General features: G+C 48.8%; 1 protein-coding gene and 1 long non-coding RNA gene across 4 annotated transcripts in view; one reads left to right on the top strand and one right to left on the bottom strand.

Annotated features, from left to right (window-relative positions):
• Positions 1–1202: 1202 nt before the first annotated feature.
• Positions 1203–16726, top strand: part of CCNJL (cyclin J like) — a 53462-nt gene continuing 37938 nt past the window's right edge. For both annotated transcript variants that reach the window (XR_003609842.2, XM_028106477.2), the window contains exons 1-2: positions 1203–1292; positions 1684–1798. Coding sequence is in view for 1 of the 2 variants with exons in the window: in XM_028106477.2 (XP_027962278.1) it covers positions 1733–1798 (66 nt within the window). In the remaining variant the exon portion in view is untranslated. The remainder of the gene's footprint in view (positions 1293–1683; positions 1799–16726) is intronic.
• On the bottom strand, positions 8571–15955 carry LOC114211830 (uncharacterized). 2 transcript variants are annotated; one of them, XR_003609843.2, is made up of 5 exons: positions 15415–15955; positions 13144–13306; positions 12515–12761; positions 10693–10862; positions 8571–8824 (listed from the first exon to the last, which is right to left on the bottom strand). It is a non-coding gene; the product is annotated as an uncharacterized LOC114211830 (long non-coding RNA). The 2 variants fall into 2 exon arrangements; XR_015768206.1 differs by lacking the exon at positions 12515–12761.

The raw sequence follows: 16726 nt of genomic DNA on the forward strand, positions 1-16726 counted from the left end.
TTTTACACTTTTACAAGAATATATATATGTATGTATATATATATATTCTATTAAAACTGGTCTTTATGCTCCAATTGAAGCTTATCAAAGCTGACTTAAAAATTTTTTTTCCAGGTGGGTATGTGCTTGCAGGAAATCAGTCAGAAACTAAAGGCTCTTTAGTCGTGGCTATTTATTGAGTGTTCTTTGTATACCTGACATGGCGATTATTCTTTTACACGAATTATCTTATTTAATAATACAATATCTCCAGCAGGCTGCTGCAATTTTTGTTCCCATTTTATACAAGAAGGTTCCCAGGCTTAGAGCGAGTGAGGAACTTGGCAAAAATCATCCAGTTTGTAGGTGGATTGGAAACAGATCTGTGACTCTCCGAAAGTATCACAAAAACCCAATCAGCCAAGAGGACAGCCCACTGATGTGCCAATAGACCAGCTGATTCAAGGGAGTGCCTTTCCGAAAACAATCAGCTGAATTAAAATGACAATGCTTTCCAGCCACCGGACCCTTCCAAAAGACCGGTTTTCCTCCAACCTAAGACGAGATCTACACTCTGCGGGAACACAATAAATACCAGTTCATTTACTGATCCTCCTTTAGAATGAAGGACTCGTGGGTAACCAAGAGTGGCTTTTCTCGAGCTTTCGTGGGAACTGTCCGTTTGGAAATCTACCTCCCCATACTAGGACAAGTTTAAAAGGAAAGAAAGGAAAAACAGGTGAAACCTACGTAAGATTGGCTACAGCAGCGCAGGCAGGAGACAGAACTTTCTGGGGGCATCCTGCCCGCGCGTTTCACGCGTGGTTGCGCGCAGGTGGCGCTGCGGTCCCTGCGCTCCCCGCGCAAGCCCGCGAGGCGCCCAGGAGGCCACCCAGAGTCTCCGCGAAGGTGAGAGGAAGCTTTTCCACCCAGGCGGGGGAGGAGAGCGGGCAGGAAGCGGAGCCAAGACTGGTGAAAGAAAAGACTCCAATTCCCAGCCCCCCGCCCTGCGGGGTGCGGGCCGGCGGCGCATGCGCGACGCCCGGCCCCCAATTCCCCTAGTGAGGGAGGGAGGCCCCCGGCGGCCGGGAGGCTGCGAGCCGCGGCGGGACCCGAGCGCACACAGGGGCGCGGCGGCGGCGGCGGCGGCGGCGGCGGCGGCGGCGGGGGCGAGCGGGGCTGCGGAAGCGGCCGTCGAGAGCGTGGAGCGCCCCGCTCGTTCGCCCAGACGCGTGCAGGCACCCGAGGGCACCGCCGGCTCGGCCCTGATAGGGGCCTGGCGCCCGCAGCCCCCCACGCCCGAAGAGGGATGCGTGAGTTTGGCCCCGGCTCTAGGGCAGGATGTGGGAGCAGGACAAAGGCTGGGCGGCGGGGGAGGAGTTGGGGACGGCGAGCCGGTGGCCGCTGCCGGAGCCCCAGCCTCGGGCGACCTAGCGGAGTCGACAACTTTCCCTGCAACTTTTGCAAAAAGGAAGATAAAAATTCGGCCAGTTGTTGCACAGCTCCAGGTCGCCCCGGCTCCCGCGAGCAGAGGGCAGAGGGACACCGCACCCTCGCCGGGACCGGAGACGACCACCGGCTCCGCCAAGCAGGGCAGGAAGGGGCGCCCGTTCGGGCCCCAGCCGGGGACGAGCGAGGGTAAGGGTGCCGGGGGTCGGAGCCCGGGGGCGTGCTGCGGCTGCTCAAGTTGCCGTGTCTACGCAGGGTGCGCCCTGAGAGCCCGGTAGCGTCGAATCGCTGCGCTGCATACCCGATGATGGATGAACCGTGGTGGGAAGGGCGCGTCGCCTCGGACGTCCACTGCACCCTTCGCGAGAAGGTCAGTTCCTCCCCGGCCGCGGTCGTGGGGCTGGGCATTTGATTGGGTCTCGATTCGATATCCTCTGGTCGTCCCGCGTAGGTACTCGAAACTACCGGCGACTTGCCTTCTTCCTGCCCTTACCCTTCTCCCGGAGTGTCGTGGGGGAGACACTGGAGGTTGGGAGCTTTAACTGGTTTTACTTATTAGGAACCCAGACAGCTAAACGGAGATAGTCACTGCACTACTTAAAGCTGTATTTCCCATAGTGTTGACACCTGAGATGAATTTAAATAGTACATTTTAAAAAAGATTGTGCATTTATTTTAATGTGAAATTTAAAAATGCATATCTAGCAAGCTCTGCATAGGATAAATGATGCTGATTCTCATTGACTGTAATGATGTAGCAGTTTAAGATAGAAAAAGTTGTGACTCGATATAAGGAAAAGTTAGGTAAATGAAAGTACATGGAATATATAGTTATGCCCCCCTCAAAAAAAAATCGCTGGGATGGGACTGAATAAAATTTAACTAGTCTATAGGGGTGCCTGGGTGGCTCAGTTGGTTAAGCGACTGCCTTCGGCTCAGGTCATGATCCTGGAGTCCCGGGATCGAGTCCCGCATCGGGCTCCCCGCTCAGCGGGGAGTCTTCTTCTCCCTCTGACCCTCCCCCCTCTCATGCTCTCTGTCTCTCATTCTCTCTCTCTCAAATAAAATGAATAAAATCTTAAAAAAAAAATTTAACTAGTCTAAGTGAGAGGCTACAAAACTGGGAGGATGTGGGGAAAAACAAACACTCCCCTGTCCCCTGCCAGTTTGCCTCTGGGGGTGGCCGATATGTGATCCCTACACTCACTCCGCTCACCTTAAAGAGAGAAGTGCTGGTGGGCACTGAGAAGGTAGAACCTCCAAGAAGGTTGGTGGCATGGCCTGTGTGTCTCACCTGCTTCTGGGCTGAGACTGGGAAGGGTGGTTTGGGAAACAGGTGTGAAATAGAATGTATTGGTTTTCCTTCCTTCCTTTTTTTTTTTAAGATTTTATTTATTTATTTGAGAGAGAGAGCAGAGGGAGGGGGAGAGGGAGAGGCAGGCTCCCCCTGTGAACAGGGAGCCTGACTCGGGGCTGGATCCGAGGACCATACGATCATGACCCAAGCAGAAGGCAGATGCTTAACCGACTGAGCCACCCAGGCGCCCCTTGTGTTTTGGTTTTCTAGGGCTGCTGTGACAAGGGGACTTAAAACAACAAGAAATGTGTTCTCTCACAATTCTGGAGGCTAGAAGTCTAGAATCGAGGTGTTGGCAGGGCCATGCTAATTCTTGGCACCCCTTGGCTTGGAGATGCATCATTCCAAACTCTTGAGTTGGTTGTCACAGGGCGTTCTGTGTGTCTGTCTTGTTTTCTCTCCTTATAAGAACACCAGCCATTGGAATAGGGTCTACTTGAATCCAGTATGGTCTCATCTTAACTAATTACATCTGAAAAGACCGTTTCCAAAGAGGGTCACCTTCAGAGATTCTAGGTAGACATGAATTTAGGGGCATGGGTGGATACTATTCAGCCCAACGTGGGGAGGGAGAGGCCTTCCTAGGGGGGTACTTGGGTCCCTACACAGACAGGTCCCACATCCAGTGCATTTGTACCTAGTGTCTATGGAGTTCTGCTTAAAAAGTCACCAGCTATTCAGGGGCTTTTTCCCCTCATCAGGGAATAGCTGTCTTCCAACCGTATTACTATTATTATTTTCCTGTACCTACTAGTCTACCTCTGTCTTGCATTGGTTTCCCAGGCCATAGCTTTTTTCTGCTTCCTTTGGTCCTCTCCCGGGGGAGCAGAATGGCCAACATGCAGCCCGTTTTGGTCATCTAGAGAAGGAATCTAGGTCTTGGTGTTCAGTTAGAAAGCAAACCAGGCAGTCTAGGCTTGGTTCTTTTCTGGGTGGTGGCTAAATGAAGTAGAGAGAACTGCCATGGCAACTCGGCTTCCTTGGTTCTCATAGGCTTGAGTGTTGTCCGTTCTGCTCAGAGCTCAGGAGCAATGACCGTGACCTCATTTGCCCCTTTCATGCAGGAAGGCTGTCTGAGAGCAGTATAAACTGAACGAGCTCAGGTACCTGAGAATCCCCCATCTTTTATCCAAGCGTTCCAGCCACTCAGGGCAGCAGGGGCAGGTAGTCCCCCACTAATTGTGCCTCAGCCACACCACAGTGCCATCCGTGGTAGTTTCTTACGGGCTGCCCACCTCAGGGGGAGGAGAGGTTGGCCCGGGTTTTACAGGTTAGAAATAGAAACCTCTCCCCGGGGGTTGATGCCCGGGGTCTTATCTCAGGTTCCTTTGGCTATAGTGTCCTGCCTTCCCAATATATTAACTATTTTTCTGCTTTATTTCTTCTTTCTGTTCAAAGAAGCAGATGCCCCTCGAGACAAGTTGGCTTTATGGAGAGTTTACAGAGAAAAGTGAGGACTAGGGGGAATCCAGACCAGTCTCACCTTTCTTAAGGAATGAGGGCTGGCCTTTCATTTTCCCCAGAGTAATTTTTTAGTAAACATCTATTCCAGTAATACATTTCTAACCCTGTAGGACAACTTCGTAAGTGTCTGGCACACAGTCGACCTTCCTTGTTTGTCAAATGTTGCCAGATGAACACAGAGCATGTTTGCATGTGTGCTGTGGAATTGTCAATCATTGAACCAGGAGTGGTTCTGCTCCCTGGATTGATGCAGGAAGCAAGGCTGGATCAGAGAGATAACGGGAGCCCCACTTTGTCAGATGTGCGATTCCAGAGTAGTGTTATACTATTCGTGTGTAAAATGTGACACTGTGGAAGTGAACTGTGGTGTTGGATGCAGACTAGTTACGGCGGTCAAACTCCGAGCCGCTTGTTTAGTCTCTAAACTTTGAACCTGGCCGCCATTGTCCATTCTTTCCACTACCACCAGAACTTAGATCGTGTCAGTTCCCTGCCTAAAAGACCTCCAGTGTCCTCCCATTGCATTCACAACTACCTGTGCCCGTGGTACCTGACACAGTTGGGCCCGGGCCTGCTCTCCTACCTTGTCTCCCACTCCTTCCCACACTGACCTCCTTTCTCTTCCTTGAATGAGTCAAGCTTATTTTGTGTCTCAGGGCCTTTGCACTGGCTGCTCCCTCTATTTGAAGTCTGCATTCCTCTATTACTATTCCTCTGTGTCTCTCCATCAAATCATCCTGTTTTGTTTCCTTTGTAATATTTACCAGTATCTGGATTTATTTCCTGTTGATGATCTTTTCCCTTCTGCTAGAATGGATGCTCTGCAAGAATCGAAGAATCGGCCAGTGTCAGTCTTGTTCAGTGCCGGGTGTCAGTGTCCAGAATAGAGCCTCTCTGATCTGAGCGGAGTTGTGAAAAGAATGAATCTCCTTTAGTTTCTTCTTCTGTAACCCAGGCAGGCGGGTATTTTATAGGAATGTTAGGAGTGACTTGAGGACTTGAGAACTGTGGGAGGTATGTCACGTGACAGGCCTTGTGCCTTTCCACTTAATGATTGTTAAATATGAGGCCGAATGTGAAACCGACAGTCACTTTCATGTAGTGTGTGGTCAGAGTAAGGCTTGGGGTTTGTGATCACCCTCGGAAGGCTTCATTAAGTCTGACAGGTAATCCTTATTAAGAAAGGCATCATTATCCCATTGGGCTATTGGATGGTAGGGGGTTGAGGCTGAGAAAGGCATCAGTTTGCCAAAAGTCACGTCCCTGGGACCCAGCAGCTAGACACTGTCAGCAAAATCTAAGCAGCTAGCCTAAAGCATCCTGTGATGGGGAGAATGGAACCTTCCTCCCGCCCACATCGCTCTACTTTTATCCCATGCTCAGCCTTAAATTGCTGCCTTCATCATCCTTCCTGGCCTTGCTTCTGCTGGAACTGACCTAGAATCCCTTTCTCCCAACTACTTCCTCCTGGGGGTGGGGCTGCCAGCCAGTACAGGGGAGTCAGGTTTCTTACTTGTAACACCTGTGCCCTTGAACTTCTTCAGTGAACATGAGGTGGGGAGCAGATCCTCACCAGGCCAGTGGTGACAGTGAGGCTGTTGGTGATATTTCCCCATTACCAGGTGTATGTCCCCATGAGTATCCAGATTAAAGCTGAGAGCCCATTAAAACCTGGGGCGCCTGGGTGGCTCAGTTGGTTAAGCATCTGCTTTTGGCTCAGGTCATGATCTTGAGGTCCTGGGATCGAGTCCCGCATTGGGCTCCCTGCTTGTGCTCTCTCTCTCACTCTCAAATAAATAAAATCTTTAAAAAAAACAAACTGAGAGCCACCTTTTCTTTTTCCCCCAAAAGAGGAACCCACCTTAAGTTTAAAATTAGCTTTAAATGGGGCGCCTGGGTGGCTCAGTCGTTAAGCGTCTGCCTTCGGCTCAGGTCATGATCCCAGGGTCCTGGGATCAAGCCCTGCATCGGGCTCCCTGCTCAGCGGGGAGCCTGCTTCTCCCTCTCCCACTCCCCCTGCTTGTGTTCCCTCTCTCGCTGTCAAATAAATAAATAAAATCTTTGAAAAAAATAGCTTTAAAATAAGTTTAAAATTTAAGACCCCACCCTCCCAAAGCCATGTTGATAAGCCCTACTTGGCATGATCTGGTAGCTTTATCTTCCAGGGCCCTGGGGAGCCTGCGTGTCAGAGGCTCCCTCCTTCATCCTGTTCACCTCATCCTAGGATCGGGGTCATGGGATATCTCGGAGGTCTTTTTGGCCTGCCGAGATCTGCAGGGCAATCAGCCTCCTTCCTGAAGCTTGCTTTCTTTGCACACTCAGAGAACTTTACCTGTGTGAGACCACGTTTCTTGAACCTGTAGACTGATAGAGGACATTTTTACTGATTTGTGACTGAATTTATACAAAGATCTCCCTACACACCATCAACAAAAAGGACATTTAGTGATGATAACGTTGGCAGTTACTGTTGATTGAGTACTTACTGTTTCAGGCGGTGTGCCGAGCGTGCCCACCCCCCATGCATTGACCCCTAATGCTGGCTTTGACCTTGTTTTACAGATGGGAAACTACAAGACTCAGAGGGTGTAACTCTGTTGAGAGCAAACAGATCATTGTATCAGAGCTTGAACATAAATTCATTTGCAAAAACATCCATTTTAACAAAGATTGGAAATCTGTGGCAGGGGACCATCAAGGCTGTACCATCCATGGCACTGTAGGCTCTGGGTTTCAGTCTGTGTTATGATGACTCTCCAACTTGGGTTTTCTTTAAACCACCCCGAGAAGCTAGCGGTCCCAGGCTCTGGCCTTGCCCTGGGCTTTGCAAGAGCCTTCTTTATTTGGTCCTGGTACCTCAGCTGTGTGTGGTGCTTCTCACCCTGAAGCGATTTGGCCTCCGGTGTTGTGTGTCCCTGGGATGGACATGATGGTGTTCTAACTTGTCAGGGCAGGGGAGGGACACTTCTAGGCCTTCTCCTACCCGAACTCTGACAGCTGGAGGTGGTAGAATCTCACCCCAGCTCAGTCCCCTGCCCCTGGGTTAAAGCCACATCATTTTCTAGTGGCTTCCAAAGCTTTCACGTCCTTTTATTTGTCTCTTCCAATATCAGTGTTTTTTCTTCTCACTCTTCTCCCTAAATTCCTTAAACTTCCCCACTGCAAGGCTGACCATTTGACTCTTTATAGAAAGTGTTGATCCAAGTCCATGCTCCACAGTTTGCCTGGATTGAGCCCTAACTGGTTTTTCTGTTCTCCTCCCCTTTTGGGTTTCTGCACACCCAGGGGACAGTTCTTCCCAAACCATGAGACCAAACTGGATCTACCAATAAGAAGATGTTTTAGATACTGGCCACAGGACATGTCTGCCCAGCTTAGTTCCAGAATGTGTCATTTAAGCCTATCAGACCCCAATGGCTGGTTTTGACAAACCCTTACCCACCAACAGGGCTGCCTTATGGTTGTGGTCTTCAAGGGAGACCCTAAGTTGCGGGTCCTCAGGGCCCTTCCTGGAGGGGAAGGTGAGGCTTTTAGTATAAGCAGGGTTTCCTGCAGTCCTGTTGGCACGGGTGATGGGGCTGCCCCCCAGGGTTGTATAGAGAGGATGGAAGATGGATTGAGAAATGGGGTGGGGGGGGCTGGTTGAGACATCATTCATGGTGGCGTCCAGCTTTGAGACTCCCTGACTCCAGGACCCCCACCTGTATTCTGAAGGGAGCTGGGGACAAAACTGAATCAGAATTGGGTGTTTTCTCATGAGCCCCTCTGGTCTTAGATGACAGAAGGTCTCAGTGTGCCCACAACACTCACCTGACACTTGGTCTCAGTGCACCTTACCTGTGGACGAAGCAAATTGCCTTAGAGCCTTCCTTTCGTCTGCACATTTGGATGGTGTGATCCCCGCCCCACCTGCCTCCCACGTGTCCCAGGAGAAAATACATGGGTATGGATGTACTCGGTCAGCTTTTGGGGCCTCTGGATTTTGGGGGAGGGCAGGGGGTTGGCGGGTACCCCGGTTGACTGGGGAAGCCTGTGCCAAGTGAGGGGAGGATGTTTAAGGCTTTGAGCTGGCCCCATGCCTCTACCCTTGACTTGTTCTTTGTCTTCCTAAACCACACAGCCCCTTGGGTAAAGGGAGTGCAGCCAACGATTCTCTGGTGTATCTGAGCACCTGGCAGAAAGAGGTGACACTGGGTCTGCTGTTTTCTCTTTTTGTTTTTTTAAAGTTATTCAACGTAGACACACACACACAGAGTGGGGTGGGGTTTTTGGTGGTTTTTTTTTTTTTTTTGCTTGTTTGTTTATTTAAGAGACTGCAAAAATAAATACAAGCAAACAGAAGAAAGCAAAATTCCTCCTACAGTCCCAGCACTTGGAAGTAATGATATTTTGGGTTAGGTTCTTCTCTTCCTTTGTGTGCATGTCATCATGATACATTTTTATTTTGTCTTCTGTGTTTTGTTTTTTTAGTAAAAATGGAAAATATCTTGAGTCAAAACGCTCTGTTCATTTCATAGTTTATCATGCACACATTTCCGTATCATTCTTCTGCACCCAATTCCTGGTTATTGGACACTAGCAAAAAAAAATTAGAAACAAGCAATTGTGCTTATTTAGAATAAGTAATATGAGAACATGGTAATAAAAACTAAGCTATATAAAGGGGTAGGTAGTGGGGCGCCTGGGTGGCTCAGTCGGTTAAGCATCTGTCCCCAGCTCAGATCATGATCCTCGGGTCCTGGGATCAAGCCCTACTCAGCAGGGAGTCTGCTTCTCTCTCCCTCTTCCCATCCCCCTGCTCATATTCTCTCTCTCGCTCTCTCACTGTCTGTCTCAAATAAATAAAATCTTTTAAAAAAGGGAGTGGTAGATAGTGAATAGGCCTCCTTCCACCCTGTTTCATTCCCCTAGTTCCATTCCATTTACCCTTTCTAAAAGGTACCGTTGATCCCAGCTTCTTGTCAATACTTCCAGAGTTATTCTGTGCATAAACAAACACACATATGTGTGTGTGTTCTAACACAAGTGTAGTAAAATTTGCACTTTCTTGTACCATTTGATTTTTTTAATGTGTATTTTTAATAATTTAAATATTTTCTATGAAACCAGTGAACAGAAGGGTTCTGTGACCAGAAAGGTTTAGGTTTTTTTTGTCTTTTCTGCTCATTGTAACTATGAAAGAATATAGTAGATGCTTTTATTGAATAAATGGATGGGATATTTCTTTTTGGCCATTTTTTATCTAAAAATATATATTTTATCTTATAAAATGCCATTGTAGTATACCATAGTTCTGTAAATTAATTTTTTTCTTTCATAACCCTATATACTAAATAACTTATGTCATTAACTATTCTTCTACAATGCCATGCATCATGTTTTATTGTGTGGATACACCAGGATTTGGTTGGCTCATCTCCTTGTTGGATATTTAGGTGGAGCTGCTTATTCATTGTTTAAAATTGAGTTGTAATCTATAGTGCAATGTACAGATCTTAAGTGTGCAGTTTACAGTGCACAGTGAGTTTTGATAAATGTATGCACTCATGTAACTACCACCATATTCAAGATACAGAACATTGCCAGAGCACCTAGCTGGTGTGGCTCTTGATCTCCGAGTCATGAGTTCGAGCCCCACATTAGGTACAGAGATTGTTTAAATAAATAAGCTTGAGAAAAAAATCTTAAAAAAGATACAGAACACTGCCATCAACCTAGAAAGCTCCCCTGTGCCCCCTCTCAGTCACTCACTCCGCCCTGCTCCCAACCCCAGGCAGTGATCTGCTATTTGTAGATTGTATTTATCTTTCCTGGAGTTTTGTATAAATGGAGTCACCCGCACGTACTCTTTTCTTTCTGCCTTTTTCTATTTAGCATAATGCGTCTGAGATTCATCTGTGTTGTTGTGTCTATGAGGAGTTTGTTTTTTTCCTGCTGAGTAATATTCCATTTGTTTATGTATGCAACACAACTCTTTCATCCATTTCTCGCTTGTCCTTTGAGGCATTTCTAGTGGACTGTTTGATTATAAATTGCACCGTGGTGGTGATCTAGTCTGTCTGTGCATATGGCCATGAGAATAAATTCCTTAAATAAAATTGTCGGTCATAGGGTAAAATTTTGAGAATTTTGCCTGTCACCAGTTAATAAATTCCCAAAAGGTTGCATCTGTTTGCACTTCCACCAGTGGCGTGGGAGAGTGCCTGCTTCCCAACAGCTTTGCAAGACCAAGGTATTGCTTTTTTTAAAAAAAATCAGTGCCCTTTGGATAGGTCAAAGTGGTGTCTCCTGGCTGTGTTTGAAAGGAATGGGAACCCAGGGTGGGAAAAGCACTGGAGGCTGGAGGGCAATGGGAAGGGAACTCTGAATCAATCTCCCAGGACCCGGGGAGCCCCATCTGCACCCCCTCGGTGTGTTGCTCCCAACCCCCAGGTGGCACTTACTTGGAAACTGAATCCTTCCAGATTTGCATTTTCCAGAGGCATTGGCTCCCTTGGAGGTCACAGGAGCAGGCGATGCCAGAACCTGGGCATTCTTTGGGATACAGACAACCACACTGGTACCACGAGCTACTCAGTCCAGAAATGACCATCCAGTGACTTGGGTGGGTGGGCTGGGGGAACAAGAATGGGAGGGGAGGGTCATTAGAAGAGAAGCACCAGGAACTAGATTCAATGACTATAAGGAAAAGTTGGAAAGAACCTAAATGCTCATCAGAAGGGAATTGGTTTTGCTGTGGGGGACCCATTAGATGTGATGGGCCAAGACAGCTTGGCACATAATGACTGCCGATTTTTCTGATCATTGTGAAAAACCCAGACAACTCAGAGCATGTCTGACTCTGGAGTGTACCTCAGTTTGTTTTGACTTTTTATGATAGAGATTTTTAAAGATACACAAAAGTAGAGAGAATAGTAAAATGAATTCCATGGACCCTCCACTGAGCTTAGTACCTATTTCATCTGTTCCCCAGACAGCATATCATTTACCTATAAATATCTGCTACCAGACTGTTTTTTAATGTAACACCTATGCCATTATCACACCTAACAAAATTAACAACAATTAATTAATATCTATTGTTGTCCACTCCATATTTAGTTTCTCCATGTGCCTCAAAAATGCCTTTAAAGTTGGTTTATTCAAAACATTATCCAGATAAGGTCCACATATTACATTTCTTAAAAAATTACTCTTGGGGATGCCTGGGTGGCTCAGTCGGTTGAGCGTCTGACTCTTGATTTCAGCTCAGGTCATGATCTCAGGGTTGTGGGATCAACCCCCGCATTGCGCTCTGCACTCAGTGGTGAGTCTGCTTGGGATTCTCTCTCCCTCTCCCTCCCCCCCAAAAAGTAATCTTTTTTAAAAAAATTACTCTTAAGTTTTTTATTCATGATGGTCTCCCTGCCCGCCCCCATTCCCTTAAAAACATTTTTTTTCCTGTAACATTGCCTTTTGGAGAAACCAGATCATTTGTTCTGATAAATGTCCCCTACCCTTGATTTGGCCTGTTCCTCATGGGATCATTTAACTTGAGTACATGGTTCACAATTTGTTTTCTATACTTCCCTACTCTTGTGGGATTTTAATATGCTGTAACCTGCTTGCTGTTGAGCTGTCAGCTCAAACATCACTTCCTCAGAGAAGCCTTCCCTGACTCCCAGACAAGGTCAGGCATGGTCCCCTTGTTACATTCTCAGACCACCCCATGTTATTCCTTCAGCGCTTAGCACAATTTGTAATTATACAGTTCTTAAAGGGAATATTTGATTTAGAACTGGCTTAACCCCTATAAAGGGCAGGCCCGTGAGGGCAGGCTGGGGCTGTGTCTCTTCAGTTCCGAGCAGAGTGACTACTGCACATCGCAGACACCTTATCTGGAGTCTGTGCCCTACAGCCCACACATTGCCTTCCTGGACTTCGCTGTTGAAACAGGCTTATGGGGTAGGTAAGCATGGCTCCCAGTAATCCATCCTGCTGGTAGAGAAAGGGCCTCTGAGAGCTTAAATGCTCAGCCAGGGCTTCCCTCTTAAGTGGAAGAGCTGGGCTTTAAAAACCATGCGATCTGCTGTCCAGAGTCTGACTTAGGACAGGCAGGAGAATTGCAGCCAGCCTTGAAGTCAGTGATGGTGCGACACGAACTTGCCCTCGAGGGACGTGAGAATGCGGGGGCTCGTGGTATAAAGCTGTTGGCTCTGAGTTCATATCTCTTGGTAGTCTGTCCTTTTGTACTCACTTTCTGTTTTGAAATAATATCAAACTTACAGAAGAGTTGCCAGCACGGTACAGCGATTGGGAACATTTTAACACATTCGCATTATCGTTCTCTTCTTCCATCTTTATTTGTTTTTTCTCTGGACCGAGTTGCAGGCATCATACCCCATTATCCCTTAACACTTCAGGGTTTATTTTGCATGGTTACTTTTGAGATTGGCCATGAAGTGGTTTTTGGGGGCATTTTTGTCAGACCACTAGGAACATCTTCCCAGGTGTCGGGAACTTCCCTGGAGGCCTGTTTGGGGAGGAAGGGATTTTAGCATTCTGGTGAGAAAGGAGGAAGCCTAGGGGCCACAGGCAACCTTTCTACACCGTGATTCTGGGGAGGGCAGAATTCTGGCTTATTTTCTTGGACCATCTCCATGACCTCATTGGCAGACAGCCTCTTTATCCAGCACGTACTGAGCCCCAAGTATAACCTGTAGACCTGTGGGGGGCCCTGCCAGGGGAGTGTGGCCTCAACCACGATAGTCCATATTACTGTACATTAATGGGTGTTTGCTTGACAAACCTTCCTTGACGATCCAGGTCCTCAGGCAGCCCTCTCGGGTGTGTACTATAATTATCCCCATTTTACAGGTGAGACATCCTTAAGCTTAGGTAGTTAAATGACTTACCTAAGGGCGCCTGGGTGGCTCAGTCGTTAAGCGTCTGCCTTCGGCTCAGGTCATGATCCCAGGGTCCTGGGATCGAGGCCCACGTCGGGCTCCCTGCTCAGTGGGGGGCCTGCTTCTCCCTCTCACACTCCCCCTGCTATGTTCCCTCTCTCGCTGTGTCTCTCTGTCAAATAAATAAATAAAATCTTTAAAAAAAAATAATAAAAAATAAATGACTTACCTAAGACCATACAGCGAAGAAGACAGCAAAGCCAGGATTTGAAGGCAGGCAACCTGGCTCCAAAGCTCACATTGTTAACTACTACAGATGGTCACACCTCGTTGCCTAGAGACGCATGAAAAGCTTCAAAGAGGAGGTGCGGTTTGGGCTGGGTTCAAAGGATAAGCAGAAGCTTGCTAGGCAGAGAGAGGTGTGGAGGAAGTTCATCTCCCGGGGCGGTGTGTGACGGCCACTCGGGGACCTGCGAAGGGCGGTCTGGTGAGTAGGGGAGGGGAGGAGAGGGACCAGGAACGTGGGCTCTGGGGATGCGGGGCTCCCAGAGGTGTACGCATGTCCTGCGAGCGCGCGGAGTACTAGGAGGAGGGAATGCTGGATCACTGGGAAATGGCCTTGGCCTTGGAGACCTGTGTCTTCAGCGTTGGTGGTGGTCCAAAGAAATGGCATCTGAACTAGGGCAGGAAGTGGGGAGACTTGAGAGTTTTAGGAAATAGAGTCAAAGGACCTGTTAACAAAAGGAGAGAAGGGTTTCAAGTTTCTTACTGGTTGGAACAAAGTAATTTTCCATTGCTGAGCATGATTGGCTTTTTTCACAGTGAACATGGTTCTTAGAAAACTCCTCCTAGCATGTGCTAGTTTCTGTTTCCTCTTTAAAGACTTCTGTTCACTTAAGGGAGTTAATGTGTATTGGGTGCCTACGATAGGCCAGACGCTGTTAAATGCTTGGCGCACATTATCTCATTATCATCTCATTGACTATTAATGTTGCTTTAAAAAAAGACAAGTTGGGGCACCTGGGTGGCTCAGTCGGTTAAGCGTCTGCCTTCAGCTCAGGTCATGTTCTCAGGGTCCTGGGATCGAGCCCCGCATCGGGCTCCCTGCTCAGCAGGGAACCTGCTTCTCCCTCTGCCTGCTACTCCCCCTGCTTGTGCTCTCTCTCTCTCTCTCTGACACATGAAGAAATAAAATTTAAAAAAGACAAGTTAATTGTCCTGACCAAGACACTGGCAGTTCTTAAACATCGGTGCGCGTTCATTCTTGCATTCAACGTATATTTTTTATTTTATTTTATTTTTTTTAAAGATTTTTTTTTATTCATTTGAGACACAGAGATATGGAGAGAGAGACAGAGAGAGAGAGAGAGAGCATGAGCTGGGAGAGAGGCAGAGGGAGAAGCAAGCTCCCTGCTGAGCCAGGAACCCGATGCGGGGCTCGATCCCAGGACCCTGGGATCATGACCTGAGCCGAAGGCAGACGCTTAACCATCTGAGCCACCCAGGTGCCCCACAACGTATATTTTTTAAAGCCCGCCACAAGCCAAGCACTACGAGCTGCTGGGCGTAGAAGTGTTGAACACAACCAAGTTCTCTACCTTCATGGAGCATGTGGTCAAGCATCAGGCCCAAACGAAGTGCACACAAAGCCCGGATGGGCGCCCAGCTGCGTCCCCAGGAAGTCTGAGACAGTAAAGCTGGAAATGGGGAATGCAGTAGACCACGAGGGCTGCCTCAGACTGGAAACAGTAGAATTTTATTCTCTCACAGTTCTGGAGGCTAGAAGTTCAGAATCAAGGCGTCTGCAGCCCTGCGCTCCTCCCAGAGGTTCTCAGGGAGGATCTTTCCTTGCCTCTTCCTTGGTGCTCCTTGGCTTGTAGCCACACTGGTCCCTTCTCAGTCTCCATATTCACCCCGCCGTCCTCCTGTATCCATCTCTGCCTAGTCTTTCCTCTGTGTGTCTCTATTTTCTGCCCTCGTGGGGACACCAGTCATTGCTTATGAGCCCACCCTAATCCAGTACAACCTGGTCGTCACTTGATCACATCTGTAAAGACCCCATTTCCCAAAAAAGGTCACATTCTGAGGTTGTGGGTAGATAGGGATTTTGGGGAGACGTTATCCAACTCAGTACAGGGGGAAGCCTCCATTTTTCTGTGAATTCTTAGAAGATCCCAGTGCCTGTCATCAGCTGACCACAGTGGCAGAAACCCTGGACGGTAGATCAGCGGGGGAATGGTGTCCCAGCAGGAGCGACTCAGGGATAGTGGCAGTGCTTACCCTGCTCACGTGTTTCAGGCTGGTAGGGTCAGGGTGCCCAGGGGGATCCATCAGAAGGAATCTGGAAATCGGCGACAGGACCTGGAAGTGTCACATGAAGAGCTGTTGAGGCCACCGCTTAGGAATGGTGACCCAGGAGGGAAGGTAGAGAGATCCAAGGGTTGGACCTATTCCAGAGAACCGCCCCTGCACTTAGATAATGGAAGGTGTGGGAGAATGAGGGGCACCCCCAGTTGAGAAGGTGTGAGGGATGTGGTCATATCCGGAAGCTGCCAAAATGAAGAACCTGGGGGACATTTTATAAAAAGGCCACGAGTGTTGTCTCTGGGGGCGTGGAGAGGTCCCGGGGGCTGGGGTGGGAGAGGGACCGCGGAGAGGTAGGCACATGTGTCTTTGGCCACAGCTGGGTGCCCAGCAGCCGTAGCCGGGCCTGTCACAGAGTCTGCTCTAGAGGACAGAGGCTCTGGCTCCTGGGAGCGAGGCGGTGTGTCCAGAGCTGACCCTTTTCTGAGTTCAGAGGGCCAGTGAAAGATGTGGTGGCTTGGCGTGACCTTTCTGTCTGCTGGCAGGAAGCTACAGGCCGGAGGTCAACAAGAGGGATGTCACTGGCTCTCTGTGCCGCAAGCCACTCTCTCCGGAGTGTTGAAATAGTTTTCTCACAGAGATGTTGGTTCTTTACTGAAAATACCTCCCAGGGCTTTATGAAGCAATTGGGGCAGAGAGGGGAAGGAGGGTGATCCTCGGGCCTCGCAGGGCCTCCTAGGTCAGTGGTGTGTACTGCTGAGGCCTCTGAAGAACCAGCCTACCCCCTTCCCCTTTCTTTTTCCCTTTCAATTTGCAAGTCTCCACTTCCTGTTGGTCACCTTGGTTACACATGGTGTTTCTTCATGTCTTGCTACCCTTTGTTCTCAGGCAGACAGGATCCCTCAAGCTGTTTCCCAACCAGCTGGCCCAGTGCCTGGAGGCCCAACCTCCCTAGGGAGGCAGTGGTTGGCAGCACTGAGGATGAGCATGGCGGGAAGCACAGAGGAGACCAGTGTGGTTTTCCGTCAGTGGCCAGTGTGGGAGAGCCCCTCGGCCCTGCTCTGTACCTTGGCCATTTATGAAGTGGTTGTCACACTCAATGCAGCATCACACCCCAGGCCCAGCCAGTTCCTCTGATGTCCAGGCCCAGGATTTGCCACTAACCTGCAATGTGGCCTCGGTTTTCTGGGTACCGACCAGTCCTGGGGTGGTACCACTGACCGGGCCCCCCTCAACAGGGTGAGTGCTGGGATGCGGAGCCCAGATGGAGTTACAGTTGTCCATAGGG

Source organism: Eumetopias jubatus, unplaced genomic scaffold, assembly GCF_037043125.1.
Source record: "Eumetopias jubatus isolate StellerSeaLion01/CBP00866 unplaced genomic scaffold, mEumJub1_p1.0 scaffold_5, whole genome shotgun sequence".
Taxonomy (NCBI): Eukaryota; Metazoa; Chordata; class Mammalia; order Carnivora; family Otariidae; genus Eumetopias; species Eumetopias jubatus.